This window comes from Erithacus rubecula, assembly GCF_903797595.1.
Source record: "Erithacus rubecula genome assembly, chromosome: 3".
NCBI lineage: Eukaryota > Metazoa > Chordata > Aves > Passeriformes > Muscicapidae > Erithacus > Erithacus rubecula.
In genome coordinates this window covers 137,345,981-137,372,305 of record NC_136689.1, presented here as the reverse complement: position 1 = coordinate 137,372,305, position 26,325 = coordinate 137,345,981, and the positions used below count along the sequence as shown (strand labels likewise).

Here is a 26,325-nt window from a genome sequence, read left to right as displayed (position 1 = left end):
TTCCTGGATCAGGAACTTTCTGCTGTTCAGTGTGGGAATGTTTCTGGATCAGGGAATGGCTGCTGCTCCATTTGGGAATGTTGCTGGATCTGGGAATGGCGGCTGTTCCATTTGGGAATGTTCCTGGGTCAGGGAATGGCTGGTATTCCATTTGGGAATGTTCCTAAATCAGGGAATGGCTGGTGTTCAGTGTGGGAATGTTCCTGGATCAGGGAATGGCTGCTTTTCCATTTGGGAACGTTCCTGGATCAGGGAATGGCTTCTGTTCAGTGTGGGAATGTTCCTGGATCAGGGAATGGCTGCTGTTCCATTTGGGAATGTTCCTGGATCAGGGAATATCTGCTGTTCAGTTTGGGAATGATCCTGGATCAGGGAATGGCTGCTGTTCAGTGTGGGAATGTTCCTGGATCCTGGAAGGGCTGCTGTTCCATTTGGGAATGTTCCTGGATCAGGGAATGGCTGCTGTTCCATTTGGGAATGTTCCTGGATCAGGGAATGGCTGCTGTTCCATTTGGGAATGTTCCTGGATCAGGGAATGGCTGCTGTTCCATTTGGGAATGTTCCTGGATGAGGGAATGGCTGCTGTTCCATTTGGGAATGTTCCTGGATCAGGGATTGGCTGCTGTTCCATTTGGGAATGTTCCTGGAACAGGGAATGACTGGTGTTCCATTTGGGAATGTTCCTGGATCAGGGACTGGCTGCTGTTCCATTTGGGAATGTTCCTGGATCTGGGAATGGCTGGTGTTCCATTTGGGAATGTTCCTGGATCAGGGAATGGCTGCTGTTCCATTTGGGATTGTTCCTGGAGCAGGGAATGGCTGCTGTTCCATTTGGGAATGTTCCTGGATCAGGGATTTGCTGCTGTTCCATGTGGGAATGTTCCTGGAATAGGGAATGACTGGTGTTCCATTTGGGAATGTTTCTGGATCAGGGACTGGCTGCTGTTCAGTGTGGGAATGTTCCTGTATCAGGGAATGGCTGGTGTTCCACTTGGGAATGTTCCTGGATCAGGGAATGGCTGTTGTTCCATTTGGGAATGTTCCTGGATCAGGGACTTTCTGCTGTTCAGTGTGGGAATGTTCCTGGATCAGGGAATGGCTGCTGTTCCATTTGGGAATGTTCCTGGATCAGGGAATGGCTGCGGTTCCATTTGTTAATTTTCCTGGATCTGAGAATTTTTGGTGTTCCATTTGGCAATGTTCTTGGATCAGGGAATGGCTGGTGTTCCATTTGGGAATGTTCCTGGATCAGGAAATGGCTGTTGTTCCATTTGGGAATGTTCCTGGATCAGGGAATGGCTGCTCTTCCATTTGGGAATGTTCCTGCGTCAGGGAATGGCTGCTGTTCCATTTGGGAATGTTCCTGGATCAGGGAATGGCTGTTGTTCCATTTGGGAATGTTCCTGGGTCAGGAAATGGCTGGTGTTCCATTTGGGAATGTTCCTGGATCAGGAAATGGCAGTTGTTCCATTTGGGAAAGTTCCTGGATCAGGGAATGGCTGCAGTTCCATTTGGGAATGTTCCTGCGTCAGGGAATGGCTGCTGTTCCATTTGGGAATGTTCCTGGATCAGGGAATGGCTGTTGTTCCATTTGGGAATGTTCCTGGATCAGGGAATGGCTACTGTTCCATTTGGGAATGTTGCTGGATCTGGGAATGGCTGCTGTTCCATTTGGGAATTTTCCTGGATCTGAGAATTGTTGGTGTTCCATTTGGCAATGTTCCTGGAACCGGGCATGGCTGGTGTTCAGAGTGGGAATGTTCCTGGATCATGGAATGGCTGGTGTTCCATTTGGGAATATACCTGGGTCAGGGAATGGCTGGTATTCCATTTGGGAATGTTCCTGAATCAGGAAATGGCTGGTGTTCAGTGTGGGAAAGTTCCTGGATCAGGGAATGGCTGCTTTTCCATTTGGGAACGTTCCTGGATCAGGGAATGGCTGCTGTTCAGTGTGGGAATGTTTCTGGATCAGGGAATGGCTGCTGTTCCATTTGGGAATGTTCCTGGATCAGGGAAGGGCTGCTGTTCCATTTGGGAATGTTCCTGGATCAGGGAATATCTGCTGTTCAGTTTGGGAATGTTCCTGGATCAGGGAATGGCTGGTGTTCCATTTGGGAATGTTCCTGGATCAGGGAATGGCTGCTGTTCCATTTGGGAATTTTCCTGGATCTGGGAATGGCTGGTGTTGACTTTGGGAATGTTCCTGGATCAGGGAATGGCTGCTGTTCCATTTGGGAATGTTCCTGGATCAGGGAATGGCTGCTGTTCCATTTGGGAATGTTCTTGGATCAGGGAGTGGCTGGTGTTCCATTTGGGAATGTTCCTGGATCAGGGAATGGCTGCTGTTCCATTTGGGAATGTTCCTAGATCAGGGAATGGCTGCTGTTCAGTGTGGAAATGTTCCTGGATCAGGGAATGGCTGCTGTTCCATTTAGGAATGTTCCTGGATCAGGGAATGGCTGCTGTTCCATTTGGGAATGTTCCTGGATCAGGGAATGGCTGCTGTTCCATTTGGGAATGTTCCTGGATCAGGGAATGGCTGCTGTTCCATTTGGGAATGTTCCTGGATCAGGGAATGGCTGGTGTTCCATTTGGGAATGTTCCTGGGTCAGGGAATGGCTGCTGTTCAGTGTGGGAATGTTGCTGGATCAGGGAATGGCTGCTGTTCCATTTGGGAATGTTCCTGGATCAGGGAATGGCTGCTGTTCAGTTTGGGAATGTTCCTGGATCAGGGAATGGCTGCTGTTTAGTGTGGGAATGTTCCTGGTTCAGGGAATGGCTGGTGTTCCATTTGGGAATGTTGCTGGATCTGGGAATGGCTGGTGTTCAGTTTGGGAATGTTCCTGGATCAGGGTATGGCTGCTGTTCCATTTGGGAATGTTGCTGCATCAGGGAATGGCTGCTGTTCCATTTGGGAATGTTCCTGGATCAGGGAATGGCTGGTGTTCCATTTGGGAATGTTGCTGGATCTTGGAATGGCTGGTGTTGACTTTGGGAATGTTCCTGGATCAGGGAATGGCTGCTGTTTAGTGTGGGAATGTTCCTGGATCAGGGAATGGCTGGTGTTCCATTTGGGAATGTTGCTGGATCTGGGAATGGCTGGTGTTCAGTGTGGGAATGTTCCTGGATCAGGGAATGGCTGCTGTTCCATTTGGGAATGTTCCTGGATCAGGGAATGGCTGCTGTTCCATTTGGGAATGTTCCTGGATCAGGGAATGGCTGCTGTTCCATTTGGGAATGTTCCTGGATCAGGGAATGGCTGGTGTTCCATTTGGGAATGTTCCTGGGTCAGGGAATGGCTGCTGTTCAGTGTGGGAATGTTCCTGTATCAGGGAATGGCTGCTGTTCCATTTGGTAATGTTCCTGGATCAGGGAATGGCTGCTGTTCAGTTTGGGAATGTTCCTGGATCAGGGAATGGCTGGTGTTCCATTTGGGAATGTTGCTGGATCTGGGAATGGCTGGTGTTCAGTGTGGGAATGTTCCTGGATCAGGGAATGGCTGCTGTTCAGTGTGGGAATGTTCCTGGATCAGGGAATGGCTGCTGTTCAGTGTGGGAATGTTGCTGGATCTGGGAATGGCTGGTGTTCAGTGTGGGAATGTTCCAGGATCAGGGAATGGCTGCTGTTTAGTGTGGGAATGTTCCTGCATCTGAGAATTGTTGGTGTTCCTCTTGGGAATGTTCTTGGATCAGGGAATGGCTGCTGTTCCATTTGGGAATGTTCCTGGATCAGGGAATGGCTGCTGTTCCATTTGGGAATGTTCCTGGTTCAGGGAATGGTTGGTGTTTCATTTGGGAATGTTCTTGTATCAGGGAATGGCTGGTGTTCCATTTGGGAATGTTCCTGGATCAGGGAATGGCTGCTGTTCCATTTGGGAATGTTCCTGGATCAGGGAATGGTTGGTGTTTCATTTGGGAATGTTCTTGTATCAGGGAATGGATGCTCTTCCATTTGGGAATGTTCCTGGATCAGGGAATGGCTGCTGTTCCATTTGGGTTGTTCCTGGATCACGATGGCCAGGCTGTCTCTGCTTGGCTGCTCCAGTGTCCCTGTTGGGCTGTGTCATTTTGTCCCACTGTCACTCTGCTGTCACCACTGGCCCTATTTACTGACATTAACTGGTGCCAAATTCAATTTTCTGAATTTAATGCTTTGTGATAATTGCATTGGGCTTCCATTCTTTTTCCCTCCTGCACGGATCAGGTATTTGGAGCGAGTCCAGAGGGGGCCAGAGGGGTGATGAGGGGCTGGTAGGTTTTGGGGTGCTCACCTGGGAGAGGTGGAGGTGTCCCTGCCATGGCTGTGGTGGCACTGGGTGGTCCCCAGGGTCCCTTTCTGTTGGAGTCAGTGAGTCAGGGGTCTCTGAGTTCTACAGAGAGAAATCAGAGAGCAGGGATGGAATCAAAGCCTTTGCATGGATTGAAGGATATTGAGCCACTCACATATAAAGTGATGTTTAAGTAGAAGTCAGTCAGTAGTTTTAGGGTGAGCTCTAATGGTTTTAGTGAGTGAAAGGTTTGAAATGCCAGAGCAGCAGAGTGAGTTCTAGTGAATGTTGAAACACACTGATATCTTCAGTGGAGGCTCCAGGCACACAGTTGTAGACAGGACTGAGACATAATAGAGCTGTAGTTAAAATATTGTTTACATTTCTCACATAGAACAAGACAGATTGTATGTGTAGTTATATACGTAACCTGGTGTGCTAAGAAACTGGAATTGTAACAGGTTAAGGAGTGCTGGTCTAAGTTTGTGTCTGAGCTTGTTGGAAAAATCCTGTGTAAGCCTTTGTATTGAGAGAGTTGGTGCTTTGAGCTTTTGTTTTTTGCCACTGCATTTGCCATTGTTTTTTGCTATTGTCTGTTGAGACTGATGTGCTTTGTAATAAATGTGCTTTGTAATAAATAACCATTTTAACTATTTCCTTATTTGGTGATTTAGAAGACACCCCGGTGAAGCAGGAGCCAAGAGCTCTGGAGTTTGGTGCCTTAGAGCACCTGGAGGTCAGAGAGATCCTCCACACCTTTGTACCCAACCCCTTCAGTGGTTTGACACCCCAAAAGTGCCATCGTGCCATCCCAGTGAGAGCTCAGCCCTGCAACCCCAGTGCCAGCTGTCTGCAGTGCCCAGTTCAGGGGCACAAAGCCCCTCTGTGCCACGGGCTGGGTGCAGGGACAGGTTTGGGGACTGTCACTTCTCATGGTGTCACTGGTGGCTGTTCTGGTGTCACTGGGCAGGGCGTGGCTCTCCAGGGGCTCCCCAAATTCTGCAGCTCCTGTCTCCTGCTGATAGTGGCCACACTCAGTGTTTGATGGGTTTAATGGTTTCTGCAGAGCCTGTGAACCACTGGCTAATATACCATTATTCCAGAGGATTTTTTGGGCCATGGCTGGAGCTTTCACCAGACAAAGGTCTGCACAACCTGCTGTGGCCTCATCTGACCCTGTCCTGGCCAGGGCTTGGACTGCAGCTCCCCCAAGCACCTTTAAATGGCAGTTATGGGTCTGTGGAATGGAAAGGGTTAGAAGGATGTGCCTGATTGTTTCTGTCCCTTTTGACTGCAAACCCCATGGGTCTGGCTTGCTTTTTGTCTTTTTAAAAGGTTGAAGTATCTGAATTTTGTTTCAGAACTTTGCAAAACCCCTTGAATGTGTTCCCCTCTCAAGGGGCTGCTGAGGGAGGATGTTATATCTGAAAACCTGCTGCAGAGCCTCATTTTCACAGTTTTCTGCCTTTTTTTGCAATGTTGTCACTTTGTGGAGCATTTCTTACCTCTTGGGATCTGGCTCTTTGCAAACTCTCTGTACCTGTCCCTAATTAATGACTATTTAATGTATTTCCAGTTGGTTGCACTGTGCTCTGGGCACTGTGAGAGTTTCTGTCCCTGAATTTTAATTGCAGGGCACTTTTGTAGCTGTTTTCTGCCTTATCTGCCCTGTGAATACTCCCATGCTCCAACAGAGAATATCTTTGTGATGCACCCTGCTTTGCAAAGCTTTTACCCCCAGTTACACCAGCTGCTCTTACATTGGTACCCCCTGATCTTTATTTATTTTTTGGGGGTTTTTTTTGTTAGTGATAACTTCCATGACTCTGAGCTGCTGAATTCCCATGTGCTGGAATCTCCCTGTGCTCATTCTGGATTCCTGTGTGCTGGAATATTTCTGTTCTGTGCTGAGAGAGACTGGGCTTATCCTTCTTTTCATTTTCAAACTTGTATTTTAAATCTGCTCTTTTGGACACTGAGAGCACACGTGGTGCAGTTTTATTTTATAAATCAGAAAACGTGGAAGTTGGGGGAGTTTCTTTTTATTGGAGATGTTCAGTGTGGTGCCAAATTTGCTTAACCAGCTCTGGGAATTGGGGTAAACTTTGACTAGCAAAAGGGATAATTGCCAGTCTCCAGAGATGTGCAATCAAGGTTTCACTCCTAGTTCTTGACAATTTTTAAATCAATTTGTGCTCGTTTCTGAGTGTCACAAGTGAATCTCCTGTGCTTTGGGTTGTTGGGCTGAGCTGGAGTCCTCAGCCAGCTGGAAATCCATGTCACAGTCAGTGTTTGCAGCTCTTGGTCACATCTTGCCATCTTTTTTTGGCAGAAATAAAACCTGAACTGGGGCATGAAAACACTGCAATTCTCACGTTTATTTTTTCTGGCTGCCACTGATGGGCTGTTGGCTGGTTTGACTTTTTGTCACATCCAAGTATTTTATTCAGTATTTTATTAATACTGATTCTGCCAAGTGTAGCTGCTGTGTCCTTGTGTCTGTGCCCAGCCCTGGCAGAGCTGGGGGGGCTTAGAAACCTTTTTATTATCTTTAATTGGAAAAAGGGAGAAGCACACAGCCTGGGTTTATTCCCTTTATTGTCAGAATTCTTGTATGTAGAGTTAAAGGTGTTTGTTTTATGCACTGTTGTCAGAAAGCTGCTGAAATTTGCTGTAAATGTCATTTAGGAGTGTGGCCCTGTGTCCTGGGCTGGGGGTGTTCAGTCCCTCTGGTGATTTTCCAGCCTGGAATTTCCTTGCATTCTAAAATTAGGAGGAGTCTCTGGGAAACAATAGCAAATCAAGTCTCCAAACCCCCCCTGCTCCCTGAACCTTTGTTGTCATTTGGACTTTCACCCACTTCCTTTTCTCTGAGCTGATAAACAGAGTTAAACAGAGCTGCTGCTGGCCGGGCTGAGAGGGGTTATTTCTACATTATTTATTAATTACAGGATTGTTATGGTGCTTTAGGATGGGACAAGTGGGAATTTCCTGTCAGTGCTGTCCTTCCCTGAGCCCTGCAGGGTCCTGGGGAGCTCTGCCCCTCACCTGGGGAGCTCTGTCCCACACCTGGGGGTACCTGGGGAGCTCTGCCCCACACCTGGGGAGCTCTGCCCCTCACCTGGGGGTACCTGGGGAGCTCTGCCCCACACCTGGGGAGCTCTGCCCCACACCTGGGGGTGCCTGGAGAGCTCTGCCCCTCACCTGGGGGTCCCTGCAGGGTCCTGGGAGCTCTGTGCCAGCAGCTCCTGTGCAGTGGGAGCCCTGTGGAGGCAGAGGAGGGAGGCTCAGGCTCACTCTGCTTTTTTTGGCTGTGTTTGTGCCCCCAGAGCAGTGCCAGGCTGCCTCTGCTGTGCTGCTGGGACCCCTCCTGCCTCTGCCCAGGGTGCTGTGATTTGGGATGTTGTGTGCACGTCTGAGTGTGTTCCTGGCCAGCTCTCAGTGTTTCCTGCAGTGTCCCAGCACTGCTGTTTGTGTTCCCAGTGCTCTGGAGCAGTGCAGGAAATGCAGCAATCAGCCCAGGCCAGGTTCCCATCCTGAGCAGGGTCTGACCTCTGGCAGTCTCAGCATCAGCTGCTCTGTGGTCAGTTTATAATTGCAGTGCATTGTTCAGTGAGCTGCCTGGGGCTGGAATTTGCCATCTGAGCTCCAGCAAGGGCAGTGTGACAAAGTCCAGTGCTGGCAGGGCACTGTGGTGTTTCTGGAAAGGGGTTTTTGTGCCTTTGGTGTCACCTGGGGCCGTGCTGGCAGCCCAGCTGTGCCTGTCCCAGCTGGCACAGGGCACAGATGCTGTCCCTGCTGTGTCCCCAGCAGCAGGGGCAGCTCTTTGGAGCTCAGCTCCCTGTGTTCCTCTGTTGGAGCAGCCTGACCAGCTCAGGTGTGTGCTGCAAGCTGCTCTAGAGTCAATTCCCCTGCACTTCAAAGCCTGGGCTGAGCTGTTGCTGTGGAGAACAGGGAGTGTGAGCTTTGTGTGCTGTGCAGGAGGGAGCAGAGCAGAGGGGCAAGGAGGGATCACCCCAAACTCATGTAAAAAAATCCATTTTTCTTTTTCCCTGATCCCCTTCACGGGGATCCTGACTGATGCAGCGGGGTGGGGGTGGTGGGAGCAGCCACAATCAGAGTTTTTCCTGGAATGAGGAGGGGATTTCCCCCCAGACTGACCCAGCTGTGTCATTTCTGTGCCAGCCCTTCTTCAGGCTGCTGAACCTGCGCAAGCTGGGCCTGAGTGACAATGAGATCCAGAGGCTTCCCCCCGAGGTGGCCAACTTCATGCAGCTGGTGGAGCTGGACATCTCCCGCAATGGTGAGCCCAGCAGAGCCCTCCTGAGCCCCTCAGCCCTCCCCGGGCTCACCCCCTGCCCCAAACCCTCTTCCCTTCCCTCACCTGTTCTTTACAGACATTCCAGAAATTCCTGAGAGCATCAAATTCTGCAAGTCCCTGGAAATCGCAGACTTCAGTGGGAATCCTCTCTCCAGGTAAGAAGGCACATGAAACCCACATGGAGGGAGGACTGAAACTGCACATTCTGCCAGGGTTTCTCTGATCTTCATCTTGGAATTCTTTCCATGTGAAGACAAGACCTGTCTCTGCCAAAGCTGGAGGTGTCTGCTCTGCTGGCAGGGGGAAATTTGGGTTTTGGGAGGAGCAGGTTTGTGCTCCATCTCCTGCTGCAGGTGGAAATTTGGGGTTTTGGGGGAGCTGCTGTGTGCTCCATGCTCTGCTGGAAATTTGGGTTTTTTGGGGAGCTGGTGTGTGCTCCATCCCCTGCTGGGAATTTGGGTGTTTGGGGAGCTGTTTCTGCTCCATCCCCTGCTAGAAATTTGGGTTTTTAGGGGAGCTGGTGTGTGCTCCATCTCCTGCTGGAAATTTGGGTTTTTGAAGGAGCTGGTTCAGCTCCATCCCCTGCTGGAAATTTGGGTTTTTGGGAGGAGCAGGTTTGTGCTCCATCCCCTGCTGGAAATTTGGGTTTTGTAGGAGCTGTGTGGATGAATGGAGCTCTGTTCTTGTCCCCACAGGCTCCCTGAGGGCTTCACCCAGCTGAGAAGCCTGGGGCACCTGGCCCTGAACGATGTGTCCCTGCAGAGCCTCCCCACAGACATTGGGAAGTGAGTAAGGGGCTGTGGGAGCAGGGAGGGGTGTGTGGGACAGTGACCTGCAGGGACAGGCAGCTGTGCCAGCTGCTCTGTGCTGGTCCCAGCTGCTGATCCAGCCTTTCCCCACATTCTGAGTGTCCCTCTGCCCCTTCCCCAGCAGCTGGGGCTCCCTGCTGCTGTCTGACTCTGCTGCTGCTGCATAAATTCAGATTTATGCTGGCAGGTGCCTTCAGTGCCTCTCCCCTGGGGTTTGCTTCCCCCATGTGAAGGATTTGACTTTTTGGGGTCCAGCCCTGTTGTGCCAGCGTGTTCCTTGTCCTGAGTGTGGGCAGAGCCCGTTCCTTTGGCTGCACAGTGTCCCCAGAGCCATTGCCATGCTGCTGTGTCTGTGCCCATCTCCATCTCGTGTGCCCACCCTGCATTGCACAGGACCAGAGGGGAGGCCCAGGGAAGGGACACGAGCAGCTGCTGCTGCCCCTGAAGCCCTGTCCAGTGAACCTGGCTCTCTTGCTCCCTTTTCTCTTGCAGTTTGGCAAACCTGGTGACTTTGGAGCTGCGTGAGAACCTGCTAAAGACTCTCCCCACGTGAGTGTCAGTCTGGGGGCTGCAGGAGGCTCCTGCCTCAACCCTCTTGCTGCTTCCTCAGGGACCAGTGCAGGCACCAGCACCTGGCTGGGGGGCTCAGGCTAGGCACTGGAAGGTGCATCATGCTGCATTTCCAGGAATTGGGGCCAGGAGGGAGAGGATGGTGCAGGGCTGGGGAGCAGCAGAGGATGCTCAGAGCCTGTTCAGAATGGATTGAGAACAGACAGTGTTCCCAGGAAAAGCTGCTGGAAACAGTGAGAACCATTTGTCCAGAGGAGGTGGAGCAGGAATGGATTCTTTTGGAAAGAAGGAAAACTGTGGATGGGGTTGTAGAAGGTTTCACTGGTTCATCCACTCTTGGTACTCATTCTGTTATGCAAATTCAGCTTCTTTTCATCTTTTCCCCAATTCCCCAAATTCTATTTTGGGATGATTTCCAAAGCAGACCAGGGGTGTTGAAGGCCAGGGTAGTTCTGATCAGGTCCATCAGTGGAGCAGAGGGTGGCAGTGGGTGCCAGCACCATTCCAGGGCTGCTGGGGGGCTCTCTGGGCTCACTCTGGCTGCACATGGGGCATGAGAGCAGCTCCCAGTGACACCAGCTCCCCTTGCTGAGAGGAGAATGACTCCAGTGAAAAGTGGCCGGTGCTTTCTTCTGAGCTCAAGGGGTGGGTGGGCTCCAGCACTGAGAATTTGGGGCACCAGGATCATAGGTGCATTGTGTTTTGGGGTTTTTTTGGGGTTTCTTTTTGGTTGGTTTTTTGGGTTTTGTCTGTTGTAGAGCTTTTTGAAAGATCCAGCTTCCAGTGACCTTTGTTTGTCAGAATTCCCTGTTTCTGGTCAGTTCTGATGCTGGCTGGGTTGTGAGATCCTGCACAGCTGGGCTCACCCCTCATTTGTGGAGCAGTGCAGGGTGATCTGTACCCAAACCTTGTTCCAGATCCTTCAGTGGGGATTGCACAGCTCACCTGTTCCTGTTTGGGGATTCAGGCTGTGGGGTGCAGAGGGACAGTCAAGGCTGCCTCCCCTTCAGGGGTCACAGCTGGTGGTGAGGGACACTCAAGCTGCTGGATCCTCTGGATGAATAAATCCAGATAAACCTCTGCTGGGGTTTATCTCAAACTCCACCACTGCATGCAGGAGGAAATGGATTTTCCTGCCTAACCCAGCTGTTTTTGCAGCCTGGCCCAGGCAGGACAGGTCCCTTTTGTTCAGGGTTTGAGAGGGGACCTGTTTCCAGAGGAATGTGGGGGTTTCTCTGCTGGATGGTTCCTCGAGAGGAGGATGGAGCTGCTGGGGGAGTGGGGCTGGGCCAGGCTCAGCTGTGAGCACAGTGAGCCCCTGGCCATGCTGTGGGAGCCCAGCCCTGGGTCTGTGGGGCTTGTCCACCCTGGCTGTGGGGTCTGGGGGCTCAGGGCCAGGCTGGGGGTCCTGTGCAGTGTCTCCATCGTGCCCTGTGTGTGTGCACTGTCACCTCACTGACACCTCAGGCCACTGTTGTGCTCAGCACCCTGCCTGGGGCAGCTGAGGCTGCTGAGTTTGTCATTGCTGCTGTGCTCCCCTGCCCCCCAGACGTGTCCTGTCCTCTGCCCAGTGCCTCCTGTCCCCTGTCAGTCCCTGCCCAGCTCCCTGTCCCTGCTGCAGAGCTGGCAGTGCTGTGGAGGTGTGGCTGGTCACCCCTTGTGGCTTTAATCAGAGGCTGTGATTGATTTAATGAAAGGCTGTGATTTAACCAAGGCTGGTTCTGGTGGGAGGGGGGAAGGAGCAGCTCCTGGGCTCAGAGGGACCTGAGAGGAGTCAGGAGTGCCCCACCTGCCTGAGGAGCTGCTGGGGACCCTGAGTGTGTGCACTGAGTGTCCCAGATGCTGACCTGCCACTCTTTATTTCCTGTTTAACCCCTGTCCCTGCAGCTCCCTCTCCTTCCTTGTCAAGCTGGAGCAGCTGGATCTCGGTGGCAATGACCTGGAGGTGCTGGTAGGTGGGGGCTGCTGGGGAGGGGCAGATCCAGCACCTGGGGTGGGGGAGCTTCTGACCTCAGGTGCTCTAAGGCACCAGCTCTGAGCTCTGGGCTCCTGCTCATTTTATTACAAAGCACATCAGTCTCAACAGGCAATGGCAAAGCAATGGCAATAAGCAAATGGCTGAAAGCACCAACTCTCCCCAATACAAACTCTTATACAGGATTTTTCCAACAAACTCAGACCAGCACTCCTTAACCTGTTACAATTCCAGTTTCTTAGCACACCAGGTTACCTATAGAACTACTCAATACAATCTATATTGTTCTATGTGAGAAATGTCAGCAATATGCTCACTACAGCTCTATTATGTCTCAGTCCTGTCTACAACTGTGTGCCTGGAGCCCCCACTGAAGATATCAGTGTGTTTCAACCTTCACTAGAACTCACTCTGCTGCTCTGGCATTTCAAACCTTTCACTCACTAAAACCATTAGAGCTCACCCTAAAACTACTGACTGACTTCTACTTAAACATAACTTTATGTGTGAGAGTCTCAATATCCTTCAATCCTTGCAAAGGCTTTGATTCCATCCCTGCTCTCTGATTTCTCTCTGAAGAATTCAGAGATTCCCTGACACTCTGACTCCAGTATGGGTTCAAGCCAGTGGGTTTCCACCTGAAATGCAAAGGAGACCCTCAGGTTAGCTGGGGAGATGCTGACCTGGCCCAGTCATCATTTCCAGATGAATTTTCTCTTCATGTGTCAGCCCCTGTGTCCTGCTGGCCTCACACTCTGCTGCTCTGTCCTTTCCAGCCTCTGGCATGGTCATTCTTCTGTCTGCCTGACAAGAGTCTTTCCAGCAGGACTCTGCTGCTTCCCTTCTCTGCCCTGCACTGCCCTCAGCTGTTTCTGTTCCCACCCCTCTTCCAGCCTTTCTCCTTCCTGATGTGATTTCTGCCCTAATGCTGGGGCTCTGTGCATGGAGGGCTCAGGGTGTGGAGAGCAGGGCACAGCCTCAGAATTTGGGTTATCTGGGCATTTCTGTGCTATTCTGTAGCTTTGCAGCTGTGGGTTCACCTGTTACTGCGTCTTGCTCTGTGTTCTGGAGTGGGTTTTGGCAGCAGCCTATCAAAGCAGGGAGGCAGAGGGGATTATGCAGCTGAGCTGGGCACAGGCTGAGCTCACCTGTGGGAGCAGTGTGAGTTTCTCTGACCCTCCAGTGCTCTAAGGCACCAACTCCAGAGCTCTGGGCTCCTACTTTGTTGAGTTATCTTAAATAAGTAAAGCAGCTAGTAGTTAAAAGGCTATTTATTACAAAGCACATCTTATTGCAAAGCACATCAGTCTCAAAAAGCAGCGGCAAAGAGTAGGAGCAAAGCAAAAGCGTGGCAAAGAGCAGATGGCTGAAAGCACCAACTCTCCCCAGTACAAACTCTGACACAGGATTTTTCCAACAAGCTCAGACACAAACTCAGACCAGCACTCCTTAACCTGTTACAATTCCAGTTTCTTAGCACACCAGGTTACCTATAGAACTACTCAATACAATCTATATTGTTCTATGTGAGAAATGTCAGCAATATGCTCACTACAGCTCTATTATGTCTCAGTCCTGTCTACAACTGTGTGCCTGGAGCCTCCACTGAAGATATCAGTGTGTTTCAACCTTCACTAGAACTCACTCTGCTGCTCTGGCATTTCAAACCTTTCACTCACTAAAACCATTAGAGCTCACCCTAGAACTACTGACTGACTTCTACTTAAACATAACTTTATGTGTGAGAGTCTCAATATCCTTCAACCCATGCAAAGGCTTTGATTCAATCCCTGCACTCTAATTTCTCTCTGAAGAACTCAGATTCCCTGACTCCACCAGGCAGGTGTGTGACACCTGAGCCTTGCTCCAGTGGAGCCAGCTCCAGCCCCAGAGCTGACTGCCTGGGCTGTGGGATGTGAATGTGTCTGTGCTGGCTCATGGGGCCACTGGGTCACTCTGAGCTGGCCACTGCACCCAAATGTTCATTGGCATGTCTGAGAGGAGGAAGATCCATTTCTTCTGTAAGGACAGAATTTCCCAGGCACTCCCAGACACTCCCAGGGAGCTCCTGCCTGTCCCTGATGCCATCCCTGTCCTGTCCCTGTCCCTGGTGCCATCCCTGTCCCTCTCCTGTCCCTTTCCTGTCCCTGATGCCATCCCTGTCCTGTCCTGTCCCTCTCTGTCCCACTGCCGGACACTCTGGGGCTGATGCCATCCCTGTCCTGTCCTTTTCCTGTCCCTCTCCTGTCCCTGGTGCCATCCCTGTCCTGTCCCTGATGCCGTCCCTGTCCCTGATGCTGTCCCTGTCCTGTCCCTGTCCTTCTCTATCCCTGACCTGACCCTGTCCCTGTCCCTGACCTGTCCCTGGTGCCATCCCTGACCCTGTCCCTCTCTGTCCCTGAACTGTCCCTGATGCCATCCCTGTCCTGTCCCTGTCCCTGGTGCCACCCCTGTCCCTCTCCAGTCCCTCTCCTGTCCCTGATGCCGTCCCTGTCCTGTCCCTCTCTGTCCCACAGCCGGACACTCTGGGGCTGATGTCATCCCTGTCCCTCTCTTGTCCCTGTCCTGTCCCTGATGCCATCCCTGTCCCTCTCCTGTCCCTCTCCTGTCCTGTCCCTGACCTTCCCTCTCTGTCCCACAGCCGGACACTCTGGGGCTGATGCCATCCCTTTCCTGTCCCTGTCCTTCTCTATCCCTGTTCCTGTCCTGTCCCTGTCCCTGGTGCCACCCCTGTCCCTCTCAGTCCCTGAGCTGTCCCTCTCTGTCCCACAGCCGGACACTCTGGGTGCTCTCCCCAACCTGCGCGAGCTGTGGCTGGACCGGAACCAGCTCTCGGCGCTGCCGCCGGTGAGTGCCCGTCTGTCTGTCTGTCTGTGTGTCTGTCCAGTGTCTGTGTCTCTGTGTCTGTGTGTCAGTCTGTCTGTCCAGTGTCTGTCTGTGTGCCTGTGTGTGTGTGTGTCTGTATCTGTCTGTCTGTCCAGTGCCCATCTGTGTGTCTGTCCAGAGGCTGTGTGTCTGTCTGTCTGTGTATGTCTGTGTCTCTGTGTGTCTGTCTGTCTTTGCAGTGTCCGTTCGTCCTGTGCAGTGTCTGTCTGTGCTGTGCAGTGTCTGTCTGTGCTGTGCAGTGTCTGTCTGTGCAGTGTCTGTCCTGTGCAGTGTCTGTCTGTGCAGTGCAGTGTCTGTCTGTCCTGTGCAGTGACTGTTTGTGCAGTGCAGTGTCTGTCTGTGCAGTGTCTGTCTGTGCTGTGCAGTGTCTGTCTGTGCAGTGCAGTGTCTGTCTGTCCTGTGCAGTGTCTGTCTGTGCAGTGCAGTGTCTGTCTGTGCTGTGCAGTGTCTGTGCAGTGCAGTGTCTGTGCAGTGTCTGTCTGTGCAGTGCAGTGTCTGTCTGTCCTGTGCAGTGTCTGTCTGTGCAGTGCAGTGTCTGTGCAGTGTCTGTCTGTGCAGTGCATTGTCTGTTTGTGCAGTGCAGTGTCTGTCTGTCCTGTGCAGTGTCTGTCCTGTGCAGTGTCTGTCTGTGCAGTGCAGTGTCTGTCTGTGCAGTGTCTGTCTGTGCTGTGCAGTGTCTGTCCGTGCAGTGTCTGTGCAGTGTCTGTCTGTCCTGTGCAGTGTCTGTCCGTGCAGTGTCTGTGCAGTGCAGTGTCTGTCTGTTCTGTGCAGTGTCTGTGCAGTGTCTGTCTGCGCTGTGCAGTGTCTGTCCTGTGCAGTGTCTGTTCGTGCAGTGTCTGTGCAGCGTCTGTGCAGTGTCTGTCTGCGCTGTGCAGTGTCTGTCTGTGCAGTGCAGTGTCTGTCTGTGCAGTGTCTGTCTGTCCTGTGCAGTGTCTGTCTGTGCTGTGCAGTGTCTGTCTGTGCAGTGCAGTGTCTGTCTGTCCTGTGCAGTGTCTGTCCGTGCAGTGTCTGTGCAGTGTCTGTCTGTGCAGTGTCTGTCTGTGCAGTGTCTGTCTGTGCTGTGCAGTGTCTGTCTGTGCTGTGCAGTGTCTGTCTGTCCTGTGCAGTGTCTGTTCGTGCAGTGTCTGTGCAGCGTCTGTGCAGTGTCTGTCTGTGCTGTGCAGTGTCTGTCTGTGCTGTGCAGTGTCTGTGCTGTGCAGTGTCTGTCTGTGCTGTGCAGTGTCTGTCTGTCCTGTGCAGTGTCTGTCTGTCCTGTGCAGTGTCTGTCTGTGCAGTGCAGTGTCTGTCTGTCCTGTGCAGTGTCTGTCCGTGCAGTGTCTGTCTGTGCTGTGCCTGTCTGTGCTGTGCAGTGTCTGTCTGTCCTGTGCAGTGTCTGTCCGTGCAGTGTCTGTGCAGTGTCTGTGCAGTGTCTGTCTGTGCTGTGCAGTGTCTGTCCGTGCTGTGCAGTGTCTGTCTGTCCTGTGCAGTGTCTGTCTGTCCATCCCTGTCCCTCACCCCTGTCCCCTGTCCCCAGGAGCTGGGGAACCTGCGCCGCCTGGTGTGCCTGGACGTGTCAGAGAACAGGCTGGAGCAGCTGCCCGAGGAGCTCAGCGGGCTGGTGGCCCTGACAGACCTGCTGCTGTCCCAGAACCTGCTGGAGACCATCCCAGATGGCATTGGTGAGTGATGTCACATCCCAGATGGCATTGGTGAGTGCTGTCACATTCCTGATGGCACTGGAGAATGGTCTCACATTCCTGATGGCACTGGTGAGTGGTGTCACATTCCTGATGGCACTGGTGAGTGCTGTCACCTGGGGAGTCCCCTGCCATTGCTCCTGGAGGATCTGCAGCAGTGTCTGTGCAGGGCTCAGGGGTTCATGGAGAGCAGGAGCAGTGAGGGTCTGGGGGTTCTTTGGACCTCCAGGTGCTCTAAGGCACCAAACTCCAGAGCTCTTGGCTTCTGCTTCATCAGGTTAGCTTAAATAAAGCAACTAATAGTTTAAAAAGTTATTTATTGCAAAGCACATCAGTCTCAACAGGCAAACAGACAAGCAATGGCAAAGCAAGTGGCAATAAGCAAATGGCTAGAAGCCAGAATGGCTAAAAAGCAACAATGACTAAAAGCACCAACTCTCCCAATGCAAACTCTTACACAGGATTTTTCCAACAAACTCAGACCAGCACTCCTTAACTTGTTACAATTCCAGTTTCTTAGCACACCAGGTTACCTATAGAGCTACACATACAATCTGTCTTGTTCTATGTGAGAAATGTCAGCAATATTCTTACTACAGCTCTATTATGTCTCAGTCCTGTGGGCCTGGAGCCTCCACTGAAGATATCAGTGTGTTTCAACCTTCACTAGAACTCACTCTGCTCTCTGGCATTTGAAACCTTTCACTCACTAAAACCATTAGAGCTCACCCTAAAACTTATTCAGTCCCTGCACTCTGATTTCTGTCTGAAGAATTCAGAGATTCCCTGAGGCACTGAGCCCAGCATGAGGGTACAGGTGAGCAGAGCTCACAGGGGAGCTCAGGTGTGTGTGAGGCTGTGAAAGCCCTGCTGCAGGAAGGGCAGAGCCTCCTGCTGGGGCTCTGTGCTCCTTGGTGTGGGATCACAGCCAGGTGGGTGTAGACCAGCATCCCTGTCTGTGGCACAGCTCACACCACCTTGTCACCCTGGCCAGGTCAGCTGAAGCAGCTCTCCATCCTCAAGGTGGACCAGAACCGGCTGACAGACGTGACAGAGTCCATTGGGGACTGTGAGAACCTGTCTGAGCTCATCCTGACTGAGAACATGCTGACAGTGAGTAACAGCAGCCCCCTGCAAGGACCCCTGCCCCCTCTGCCCTCCCACCTGAACCCTGAGTGAGATCCAGCTGCTGCTGCTTCATTTCACCAAGTCCACTATGTTTGGCAGCTGCTTTCTCTCCCTGATTTATTTTTTCCCCCTAAAACATTCTGTGGGGTAGCAGGGGTGTTGGGATTGCTCATCCCAGGCTGAATGGGTGAGGGGTTTGGGATAGTGAGATTGAAAATGGCCCTGCTCCAAGCTGTGATTTGGCTGGTGAAGGGTAAGGATGGGGAATGGGCACTGAACAGAAGGGAAGTTTTGAGCAGTGGTTTTTAGAGTGTGCTGTGTTGAGGGGAAGAGCTGGCACAGATCAATCTGTGAGCCTAAGGGAAAGCCTGTCCCAAAGATGTCTGTCCTGGTTTGCAGGACAGGTGTCTGCCAATAAAGGCAGGAGCTTCTCTTTTAAAATGGAGAATGTAAACCCCCTCCCTCCAAATTTATTATTGTAATTCCAAAGTTAAGGGGCTCTCAGGCAAAGAGATGGGAATTAGGAATAACAGTTCTGCACTAGGACAATTAAAACAGAAATGCAGTATTACAGAGAACAATCCCAACCCTGCCAGAGTCAGAATCCAAGCTGGCACAGTCAGTCAGTCAGGGTGGTGGCACAGTCCCATTCCATGGTGCTGCATCCTCCTGCAGGGGCAGATGTGGCTCAGCTGGAGCAGTGCTCCTGGAGAAGGTGCAGTTTCCTCTGAAGCTCCAGGGATGATGTGGAAGGGTCTGGTTTTCCTCTGGGATCCAGTGGAAAGGCTGCTCTGGTGTTCCAAATGTCAGTTTTTCTCTGGGTAGGAATGGCTTGTCTCCTGCCCTGGCTGGAGCATCTCCCAGTGGGATGATGGAATTTTATCAGCCATGCCCTGGGACTCACTGGCCCATTAACAGGAGCTACCCTGTGTGTTTCCCTGTGTCCCCAGGCCCTGCCCAGGTCCCTGGGCAGGCTGGCCAAGCTGACCAACCTGAACGTGGACCGGAACCGTCTGTGGGCGCTGCCGGCCGAGATCGGGGGCTGCGGCAGCCTCAGCGTCCTGTCCCTGCGCGACAACCGGCTGCGCCTGCTGCCCGCCGAGCTGGCCAACAGCAGCCAGCTGCACGTGCTGGACGTGGCTGGCAACAGGTAACAGCAGGGACGGGGCTCACGGGGGAGAGCCCGGGATGGGCTGGAATGGGTTGGGTCATTGTTGTGGTGTGCAGGACAGGGGTCTGCCAGTAAGGGCAGGAGCTTCACATTGCAATGGAGAATGTAAACCCCCTCCCTCCAAATTGTTATAATTGTGAAATGAAGGGGCTCTCAGGCAAAGAGATGGGAATAGGAATAACAGTTCTGCACTAGGACAATTAAACTAGCAATGCAGCATTACACAGAACAATCCCAACCCTGCCAGAGTCAGAATCCAAGCTGGCACAGTCAGTCAGTCAGGGTGGTGTCACAGTCCCATTCCATGGTGCTGCATCCTCCTGCAGGGGCAGATGTGGCTCAGCTGGAGCAGTGCTCCTGGAGAAGGTGCAGTTTCCTCTGAAGCTCCAGGGATGATGTGGAAGGGTCTGGTTTTCCTCTGGGATCCAGTGTGCCAAGCCTTCAGATCCACAGGAACATAAAGTGTCAATTGATGCTGGTTCACAGTCTGCTGAGCCTGGGATCCATTGGGGAAAAGCCCAGGCTGGTTTGCTGAGGGCTTGGGCTTTGCTGTGAGCCCTCTCTCTGTGTCACTGAACCCAGAGGAAAGGATTTTATTATCAGTGCCAGGGCATTTTATCATCTGTGGAATAGATCAGGGGAAATCCCTGGCACTGGCTGCCTTCCCTTCCTGCAGATTTTGTGGGTTTGTGTCAGTAGTGCTCAGGTGCTTAGAGCCAGAGCCCTGTTCATGGTGCCTGGGAGCTGCTCTGGAAGGTTTGGGGTTCTGTTCTCTGGGGTTGGAGCTGCTCTGGAAGGTTCTGTGGTTCTGTTTTTGGGGTTGGAGCTGTTCTGGAAGGTTCTGTGGTTCTGCCTGGAGCTGAGGTGAAGCTCCCTCCTGACCAGGTGAGTTTTACCAGCATCTGCTCTTCTCTTTTTCAGGCTGCAGAACCTGCCCTTTGCTCTGACAAACCTGAACCTGAAAGCACTGTGGCTGGCAGAAAACCAGTCCCAGCCCATGCTGAAGTTCCAGACTGAGGATGATGAGAAGACAGGAGAGAAGGTTCTCACCTGCTACCTGCTGCCCCAGCAGCCCTCTCCCAGCCTGGGTAAGAGCTGCTGCTCTGCTGGGCTGTCCCTCACTGGGGTTTCTGGGGATGGGACACTTTCCTAGGCATGTCTGAGGTTATGGCCCCTGGTGCTCTAGGCACCAATTCCATCAGGTAATCTGAAAAAGCCAGCAGCTAGTAGTTGTTAAGAAGGTTATTCATTCCAGGAGCACATCAGTCTCCAAGGCACTGTCACAGGCACCAAAGTCCTTACTAAGGTTAGTTTAGAGGCCCATGTTAAAGCAGAGGCTGTTCCTGAGGGTCTTGGTGGGCTGATGCTGCTGCAGCAGCTCTGATCTTCTGTTGGCAGCTGAGAAACAATGGCAGCAAAGCAGAAAGGCAAAAAAGGCAAAAGCACCAACTCTCCCATCTCCAACTCTTATACAGGATTTTTCCAACAAGCTCAGACACAAACTCAGACCAGCACTCCTTAACCTGTTACAATTCCAGTTTCTTAGCACACCAGGTTACCTATAGAGCTACACATACAATCTGTCTTGTTTTATGTGAGAAATGTCAGCAATATTCTCACTACAGCTCTGTTATGTCTCAGTCCTGTCTACAACTGTGTGCCTGGAGCCCCCACTGAAGATATCAGTGTGTTTCAGCCTTCACTAGAACTCACTCTGCTGCTCTGGCATTTGAAACCTTTCACTCACTAAAAGCATTAGAGCTCACCCTAAAACTTACTCACTTACTTCTACTTTAACATCTACTTGATGTGTGAGAGGCTCAATATCCTTCAATCCATGCAAAGGCTTTGATTCAATCCCTGCACTCTGTTTTCTCTCTGAAGAACTCAGAGACACCCCTGGACTCACTGTAAGAGTAAGTGTAAGAATATTGCTGACATTTTTCAAACAGAACAAGACAGATTGTATGTGTAGCTCTGTAGGTAACCTGGTGTGCTAAGAAACTGGAATTGTAACAGGTTAAGGAGTGCTGGTCTGAGTTTGTGTTTTAGTTTGCTGGGAAAATCCTGTATAAGAGTTTGTATTGGGAGAGTTGGTGCTTTTGATGAGGCCCTGCAGCCTCACCCTTGAGTGTTCTGCTTGGTTCTACTGAGCAAGCAGTTTGTTTTCATGGTCCTGTCAGCATGGTGTTGTAGCTGTTTCTGCACTTGCTGGGTTTCAGGCAGAGCTGAAGCATCAGACACTGCTATGGAGGTGCTGGAGGCTGCTGGCACAGGTACAGGGGGGGCAGGATGTTGAGGCCACAGCCTTCATTCTCAAAGCCTCTGATGGCCACGGGCAGATACAACAGAAATGCCCTGATGGGATGAGAACTGACTTTTATTGAAGTGTGCTGCCCTGCTCTTCCCTAAAGCAGCTCCCCCTGTGTTGTCTCCCTCCCCAGAGAACCTGCTGCAGAACAGTGTGGATGAGAGCTGGACAGACACCAACCTGAACAGAGTCAGCGTGATCCAGTTCCTGGATGAGCCCAAGGGAGATGATGACGAGGAGTCTGGAGCTGAGAGAAGAGTAAGGGACTCCTGGAGGCTCCCTGGGGCAGCTCAGGGACAGGCTGAGCTTCCCAGAGATGGGGAAAAAGATGGGAGCCACTGTGGTGTCCATGCTCCACTGCTGCAGGCAGCTTGCCCCACTCTGAAGCCATGAGGGAGTTAAAGGGAATTAATTCCCTGGGAGCTGTGCTCAGTTCTGAGGCTCTTCTATGGCAGTGGAGCTCTGGAAATGTGCAGAGCTCCCAGCAGAGCCCTGTCAGGACAGGGATTTAGCTCACCCCCAGCAGGGGAAAGGCTGCCCAGCCAATCCCCAGTGCAGCCCCTGCTCTGGAGGCTCCTGTCAGTGCCAGCAGCCTCAGATCCTGCAAGAGATTGCTGTGCTTCCAGGGCAGATCCAAAGCTCAGGACAGAAGTTTGCAGCAAGTGCTCCGAGGGTTTCAGTCTCTTGCAGGACTTTATTCCTTTTTAGTTTATGGAAAAGGTTCCTTGAGATCTGAATCCTTGTCATGAGTGGTGTTTGCAGCTGCCCTGGCAGTGTGTATGCTGGTGGCATTGGGAGGTTTGGGGGTTTTTAAATTATTTTTAACATTGTTATTAGTTTTAGAATGCTGGTTTTCTTGACTCTCTACCTGGGATGGAGCTCACTAAGCAGCACCAGTTTTGGTGCATTTGGGCTTGGCAGACCTGTTAAGTACAGAGGAATTAGGGAGATATCCCAAGATTTCTCACCAGTGTTCTGGGAGAGTTCCTGTGTTGATAGTTTTTAATTTGCTAAGCCTGAAACACCACTTGGAACTTGCCAACTCTATCATTCTTCTCAAACCCCTATCAGCTGCAGAGCAGGATGATGCCCAGAGGGCTGCCAGGGTTTCCTCTCTGTTTTTCCCCTGCCAGGATTATGTCCAGAGGGCTGCCAGGGTTTCCTCTCTGTTTTTCCCCTGCCAGGATTATGTCCAGAGGGCTGCCAGGGTTCCCTCTCTCTGTTTTTCCCCTGCCAGGATGGTGTCCAGGGAGCTGCCAGGGTTCCCTGTCTCTGTTTTTCCCTTGCCAGGATGATGCCCAGAGGGCTGCCAGGGTTCCCTCTGTTTTTCCCCTCCCAGCTGCAGATCAGGATGATGTCCAGAGGGCTGCCAGGGTTCCCTGTCTCTGTTTTTCCCCTGCCAGGATGGTGTCCAGGGAGCTGCCAGGGTTCCCTGTCTCTGTTTTTCCCCTGCCAGGATCGTGTCCAGAGAGCTGCCAGGGTTCCCTGTCTGTTTATCCCCTCCCAGGATGGTGTACAGGGAGCTGCCAGGGTTCCCTGTCTCTGTTTTTCCCCTTCCAGGATGATGCCTAGAGGGCTGCCAGGGTTCCCTGTCTCTGTTTTTACCCTTCCAGGATGATGCCCAGAGGGCTGCCAGGGTTCCCTGTCTCTTTTTCCTCTCCCAGGATGGTGTCCAGAGGGCTGCCAGGGTTCCCTGTCTCTGTTTTTTCCTCTTCCAGGATGATGTCCAGAGGGCTGCCAGGGTTCCCTGTCTCTGTTTTTTCCCCTTCCAGGATGATGTCCAGAGGGCTGCCAGGGTTCCCTGTCTCTGTTTTTTCCTCTTCCAGGATGATGTCCAGAGGGCTGCCAGGGTTCCCTGTCTCTGTTTTTTCCCCTTCCAGGATGGTGTCCAGAGGGCTGCCAGGGTTCCCTGTCTCTGTTTTTCCCCTCTCCACCCCAGCTGTGTAAGGCCTGGAGCAGATCCTGCAGCAGGATGTGCGGGCTGTGCCCTGGGGGCTCTGGCTGTGTGCTGGAGGTGTTGGCTGCCTGCAGGGGCTCCTTGCCCAGGCTGGCATGGTGCAGGCTGGACTCCCCTGGCTGAGGGCTCCTTTGCAGGGCCTGCAGCGCCGGGCCACCCCTCACCCCAGCGAGCTGAAGGTGATGAAGAAGGTGATGGAGGGGCGGCGCAGCGAGGGCAGCGCTGCCAGGGCTGATGGCAACCCCGGCTCTCCCAGCTCAGATGTGAGTGCTGCTCTCTGGGGAGGCCACAAACACAGAGCTGGGCAGCAGGGCATGGTTTGGGGTGGGAGGAATCCCACACAGCATCGAGCTGCAGCTCTGTGCCACGGGCAGGGACATCTTCCACTAGGAACATGTGGAGGTGGAGAGGATTGGGAATGGATTGCCTGGGAAGGTTGGGAATCCTGAGATGTCCTGGGGAGCCTGTGGTATGGAGCAGGAGATAGAACCAGGAGCCAGAGAACAGTGTAAGGGGAATTGTGTGCCAGTTCTGTCACTGTCTCTGCTATTCCCAGTAAGGTGATGGGAATAGAGCCCTTGGAGGGGGAACCTTGCTGCCTTGTGGGAAGTGGGAAGAAATGCCTGCACAGGAGGTGGAGCAGGACAGAGGGAGCTCGGGAGGGGAGGCTGTGGGCAGGTTGTGCTGTGCTGGATCGTTCCCCCCTCTCTGCTGGCGTTCCCTGCTGACCATCCCCCCCATTCCCCAGGAGAAGAGGCTGAGTGCCACGTCCAACCGCAGTGAGGACTCGCACGTGTCCAGCAGCACGGCCTCTGCCGAGCCCAGGCCAGAGGACAGCCAGAGGGGCTGGCACAACGGGCAGGGCTCCCAGCTGGGCACCGGGATGAAGGCCAGGGAGGAGCAGGAGGAGCACAGGGAGGCTGCTGAGCAGGAGGAGGAAGATGTGGAGGTGGAATACAATGAGGTAAGAGCCTGGGACTGCAGCGGGGTCCTGAGAAAAGGAGAGGAGCTGGAGGTTTCAGAGGAAATGGGAAATGGGTGCATGGGTGTGGGATCTGGGCAGTGCTGGGGCAGAGCAGGCAGAGACTGAGGCAGCTGGTGGGAGTTGCACACGTGGGGGACTGGGCTGGACAGTGTGGAAAAGTGGGGTGACTGAGGGGTGTGAATGCCCTTGGATCCCTGGAGCTGACAGAAGCATGGCTGGGGAGTGTGGCTATGGAAAAAGGCAAGGATGGGGAAATGGGAAAGCGTTGCTGCATTTTGGTGATCCATTGCTACATTTGGGTGATGCATTGCTGCATTTGGGTGATGCATTGCTGCATTTGGGTGATGCATTGCTGCTGCATTTCCCGAGCCCACGAGCCTGGCCCTGGCTCCGTGAGCCTGCCCAGGGCTCCCAGGGCAGCAGCTCTGTCCCCCCAGGCTCACAGCCTGGCTTTGTGCCCCAGCCCACTGTGCACTTTGCCGAGGACACGCTGATCCGCAGCGAGGATGAGGAGGAGGAGGAGGAGCGCCCCTTCCCCGTGGAGAAGCAGAGGCTGATCCGCAAGGACACGCCCCACTACAAGAAACACTTCAAGATCACCAAGCTGCCCAAGCCAGAGGCAGTGGTGGCCCTTCTGCAGGGGCTGAGCAGTGATGGGGTCCCCAAAGAGGAAGAGGAGCTGGGAGGCTGCAATAACAACCCCGAGCCCAGGGAGCAGGAGGAGCAGTGGGAGGAGGAGGAGGAGGAGGAGAGGAAGAACGGAGCTCTGTCTGCTCAGCCATCCGTGAAGGTAAGGACTTGTGGGGAGGGACAGCCTCTGCTCCTGGGCTCAGCAGGTTGAGTGGTGCTGATGGAACCACTGGCAGCCCTGGCATGGTCTGTGGGGGACAGCTGCAGGTTTTTGGGGCTGCTGGGGTGGCCAGAGCTGTGCTGTGCTGCTGTGTCTGACACCTCCACTGTGCAGCTCCTTGCACCATCCCCATCCCCTGTGCTGTGCCCTGTGCTGCAGGCACAGCCCTGGCTCATCCCTGGTGCCTTCTGCTGCTCCTTCCAGCCTCCTCCTCCTCACCTGCTGGTTGCTGCTGCTGGTTCACAGGAGGATGAGCTTGTCCCTGTGTGGAGTCAGTCCTAGACTGACATTTTGGCACTGACATTTGGGCACTGTGACTTGTTGGCTCAGTGCTCCTGGGGCATGTCAGTGCAGCCAGGAGTGTGCCCTTCCACCCAGACCCCTGATGGAGGGGCACTGGGATTTAGGGCAGCTTTTCTCTGAAGTTTTGGCCTTACTGGTTATACTGGGGCTTAAGAGGTCCTTGGCTCTCTTCAGCTGAACCCCCACATTTGTGTAGGGACACACAGGGATTCCTGCTTGAGGAAACTCATCACAGTGGAATGAGGGACACTTCATGGGGGCAGAGTTCTCACCCCAGCTGGTTTGAGGATTTTGGGTTGTGTTTGCTGGGCAGGGGTCAGGATGTGGCTGAGTCTCCATCACAGTCTGACATCAGCCAGTCTCACGGGTGAGGTGTGGAAGGTGCTGGAGTAAAACCTGTTTCTGCTGCAGCTGCACAGGCTGCAGGTGCCAGGATCCTTCCCCTCCCTGCTGGAGCTGGGGCTGCCCAGGGAAGGTCCTTCCCCTCAGTGGGTGCTTGCCTTGCTCTCTTTGAGCCAGTGCAGCTCAAACTGTGCTCCCTAGGGAGGGGCAGCTCTCCCACTGCTGGTGAGGTTCCTCAGAGGGAATGGTTGGAGCTGTCGTGAGTCCCCTTCATTTGGAAATGCCCTCCCCTGGGAAGGCTGTTGCAGCTGGGGAGGCACTGAGTGTGTGGTGCCTGGCAGAAATCACCCTGGCTGTCAGCTCAGCCTTCTGCCTGGGACTCAGTTCTCCTTCCTGGGGCTGGCTTGAATGCTGTCCTGGTTTGCAGGACAGGTGTTTGCCAATAAAGGCAGGAGCCTCTCTTTGAAATGGAGAATGTAAACTCTCTCCTTCCAAATTATTATAATTCTGAAATTAAGGGGCTCTCAGGCAAAGATATGGGAATAGGAATAACAGTTCTTTACTAGGAAAATTACAATAGCAATGCAGTATTACACAGAACAATCCCAACCCTGCCAGAGTCAGAATCCAAGCTGGCACAGTCAGTCAGTCAGGGTGATGGCACAGTCCCATTCCATGGTGCTGCATCCTCCTGCAGGGGCAGATGTGGCTCAGCTGGAGCAGTGCTCCTGGAGAAGGTGCAGTTTCCTCTGAAGCTCCAGGGATGATGTGGGA

At 52.9% G+C, this 26,325-nt stretch overlaps 1 protein-coding gene across 1 annotated transcript in view; it reads left to right on the top strand.

The window, feature by feature from the left end:
• Nucleotides 1–26,325, top strand: part of SCRIB (scribble planar cell polarity protein) — a 120,821-nt gene that overhangs the window by 30,861 nt on the left and 63,635 nt on the right. Inside the window, exons 2-15 of the mRNA XM_079301834.1 lie at nt 8,453–8,570; nt 8,665–8,743; nt 9,284–9,373; nt 9,890–9,946; nt 11,855–11,918; nt 14,715–14,789; nt 16,342–16,486; nt 17,499–17,617; nt 18,583–18,782; nt 19,725–19,891; nt 21,248–21,372; nt 23,209–23,334; nt 23,820–24,035; nt 24,520–24,846. Coding sequence (XP_079157960.1) covers nt 8,453–8,570; nt 8,665–8,743; nt 9,284–9,373; nt 9,890–9,946; nt 11,855–11,918; nt 14,715–14,789; nt 16,342–16,486; nt 17,499–17,617; nt 18,583–18,782; nt 19,725–19,891; nt 21,248–21,372; nt 23,209–23,334; nt 23,820–24,035; nt 24,520–24,846 — 1,908 coding nt within the window. The remainder of the gene's footprint in view (nt 1–8,452; nt 8,571–8,664; nt 8,744–9,283; nt 9,374–9,889; nt 9,947–11,854; nt 11,919–14,714; nt 14,790–16,341; nt 16,487–17,498; nt 17,618–18,582; nt 18,783–19,724; nt 19,892–21,247; nt 21,373–23,208; nt 23,335–23,819; nt 24,036–24,519; nt 24,847–26,325) is intronic.